Genomic DNA, 2,007 nt, shown 5'->3' with positions numbered 1-2,007 from the left:
ATTTATATATAGAAAGAAATATATTAAATAATTATATATAAATATGTACAACTTAATGTATAATAAAAATTTATAAAACTAAAATATTATTTTTTATAATATCTATTTAAATTTAAATATGTAAATACATATAGCATATGGCATATATGTACTAATAAACTTGATATGGATCACAGAAGCCTAAATTCTACAATTTTTGCAATTTAAAAAATTTTATTTCTTTACTGATCGTTATGCTTGTTTCTATCCTTCCAAGTTAGATCAACCTGTTAGGACCTGTTAATGGTTGGTGTCAATTAATATCTGTTCAAGATTAGCGTGCCAAATTGTAATCAGAGTTTCTGCCAAAGATGTACTGATCAGAAATATATTTATATGATTGATTGTGAATGAACTTGTCAAATATATCATAAACTGCCAAAACAATTTGTTACAGTGCCATCTCGTGATAGCAGAGTGAATACAAGTTGAGTTCGATTACAACCTACACTAAGAGGGGTATGAAGTTTGGTGCAGAGCTGATGATGATCATGAGATGAGAGGACCTCCCTTGAGGTATTCAGTCAAGGCCAGCGCAACGAGGCCAATCATGGCAAAACGCCCATTCAACATCTCTGCCCCAGAAGACATTATTTCCTGTGATTTGCTCTCTTTGGACACTCCCTTGAACATGGGTATCACAGAAGCAAGCGTGAAGAGAACCGCGCTTCCAATAAACAGTGGAACTCCTCCGCTGGCCAGTTGGGCGGCGAGGTCTTTCCCGCTCGCTATCTCCACCCCGACAGCTGAGACGAATCCGAGCATGGCGAGTCTCCCATTTATGGTTTCTGGGGCTGGCCCACTGAAAGCAAACACGTCCTTAAAGTTTGTGCTCACCTGCATTATTATTTATGTCATGTCAATTCAGTTCAGTGCAGTGCATGTTAATGTAAAAATTGGCCCTTGCAGAATCGCTTACCGTCTCAGGAGGGGTAGAAGGTGATCGCCTTGACTCCGGCTGTGGATCCACATGACCCAAATTAAGTTATATACAGAATAACATAAAACCTTATAGAATAACATAAAACCTTCTATTCGTGGATACGGAAACAGCGACAGAATTACTAACCCCCTCTGCCATGCATTTTACTCGAAGCTGCCTGCTGGTTGTTGACCTTTCCGCTGGCCTCCGTTGCAGGAGCGATGCTCCATTCATCGCCATTACTGATGCATTTACAGCGGCCATGATCGCAAAATAATAATGAACACTATGTATGAGAACGAATCTAATTTATATGGACTTTGAGAACAAGAAGATAATGAACATATGAAATAACTAAACTAAAGAATAGCCACTATTGATCTGTTATGAGACTCCAGGGCTGGTTATTGTGTTATATATAAGGATGTGGAGGCCATACGGAAAAATCTACCGTCATTCATTGAACGGTAAACGCTTAGCCAAGTCGAGGTTTCTCTTCCTCGGACTATGTTTCCACGTGGTTGGATAAAAATTGAGACGTAGATCCTCGAACAACCGGCGCACCGCACTTGAAATAGTAGAGGGCATCACCATCACCATAGATTATTCAACCTGTAGTAAGTCTAACCTTCGTGCTAGAATTTAGGAGTTCGTGTAAATCACATTTTGAACCATTTCTATCCTCCTCTGTCCTTTTTTGTATAAAGGGTTATTGTAACAGGTGGGAGTAGGTTTTGAATGTCCATAGGGAGTGGGCATTTTAATTAGTTAATAAAGGTTTAAAAAACATAAGGATTTTCCATAATTAGATTAATTAGTTAGTTTAAAGAATTTTACTTATGGTTTATAAATGTAGTTTATTATCCAAATAAATGTAGTTTATTATTCAATTTTTCCCACATTTGAATATTTTTTTAAAATTTTACAAAGTTTATGTAATAATAAGTTTATACATGAGCATTATAAATCTTATTTCTTTCTCACTTATTTGGTTGTGTATTATGGAGAAGGGTACAATGGAGGAATTGGCCTAATGGGTGATGTAT

At 36.8% G+C, this 2,007-nt stretch overlaps 1 protein-coding gene across 1 annotated transcript; it reads right to left on the bottom strand.

Moving 5' to 3' along the window:
- Positions 1-501: 501 nt before the first annotated feature.
- On the bottom strand, positions 502-1,327 carry LOC149171531 (early light-induced protein, chloroplastic-like). The gene is made up of 3 exons (XM_089427489.1): positions 1,109-1,327; positions 959-997; positions 502-876 (listed from the first exon to the last, which is right to left on the bottom strand). Exons 1-3 carry the CDS (start codon positions 1,223-1,225, stop codon positions 529-531), a joined length of 504 nt encoding a protein of 167 aa, XP_089283615.1. The 5' UTR covers positions 1,226-1,327; the 3' UTR covers positions 502-528.
- Positions 1,328-2,007: the final 680 nt, after the last annotated feature.

Source organism: Pinus tabuliformis, chromosome 4_2 (genome assembly GCF_031772625.1).
Source record: "Pinus tabuliformis cultivar Carrire ecotype Pingquan chromosome 4_2, CPIR1, whole genome shotgun sequence".
NCBI classification, from domain to species: Eukaryota; Viridiplantae; Streptophyta; class Pinopsida; order Pinales; family Pinaceae; genus Pinus; species Pinus tabuliformis.
This window is presented reverse-complemented; position numbering and strand designations above follow the sequence as displayed.

Coding starts and splice junctions, on each gene's coding strand:
- LOC149171531 (XM_089427489.1), bottom strand. CDS start 1,225: ATGGCCGCTGTAAATGCATCAGTAATGGCGATGAATGGAGCATCGCTC. Junction 998..1,108: donor TAAAATGCATGGCAGAGGGG/GTTAGTAATTCT, acceptor GTGGATCCACAG/CCGGAGTCAAGGCGATCACC. Junction 877..958: donor CTTCTACCCCTCCTGAGACG/GTAAGCGATTCT, acceptor ATAATAATGCAG/GTGAGCACAAACTTTAAGGA.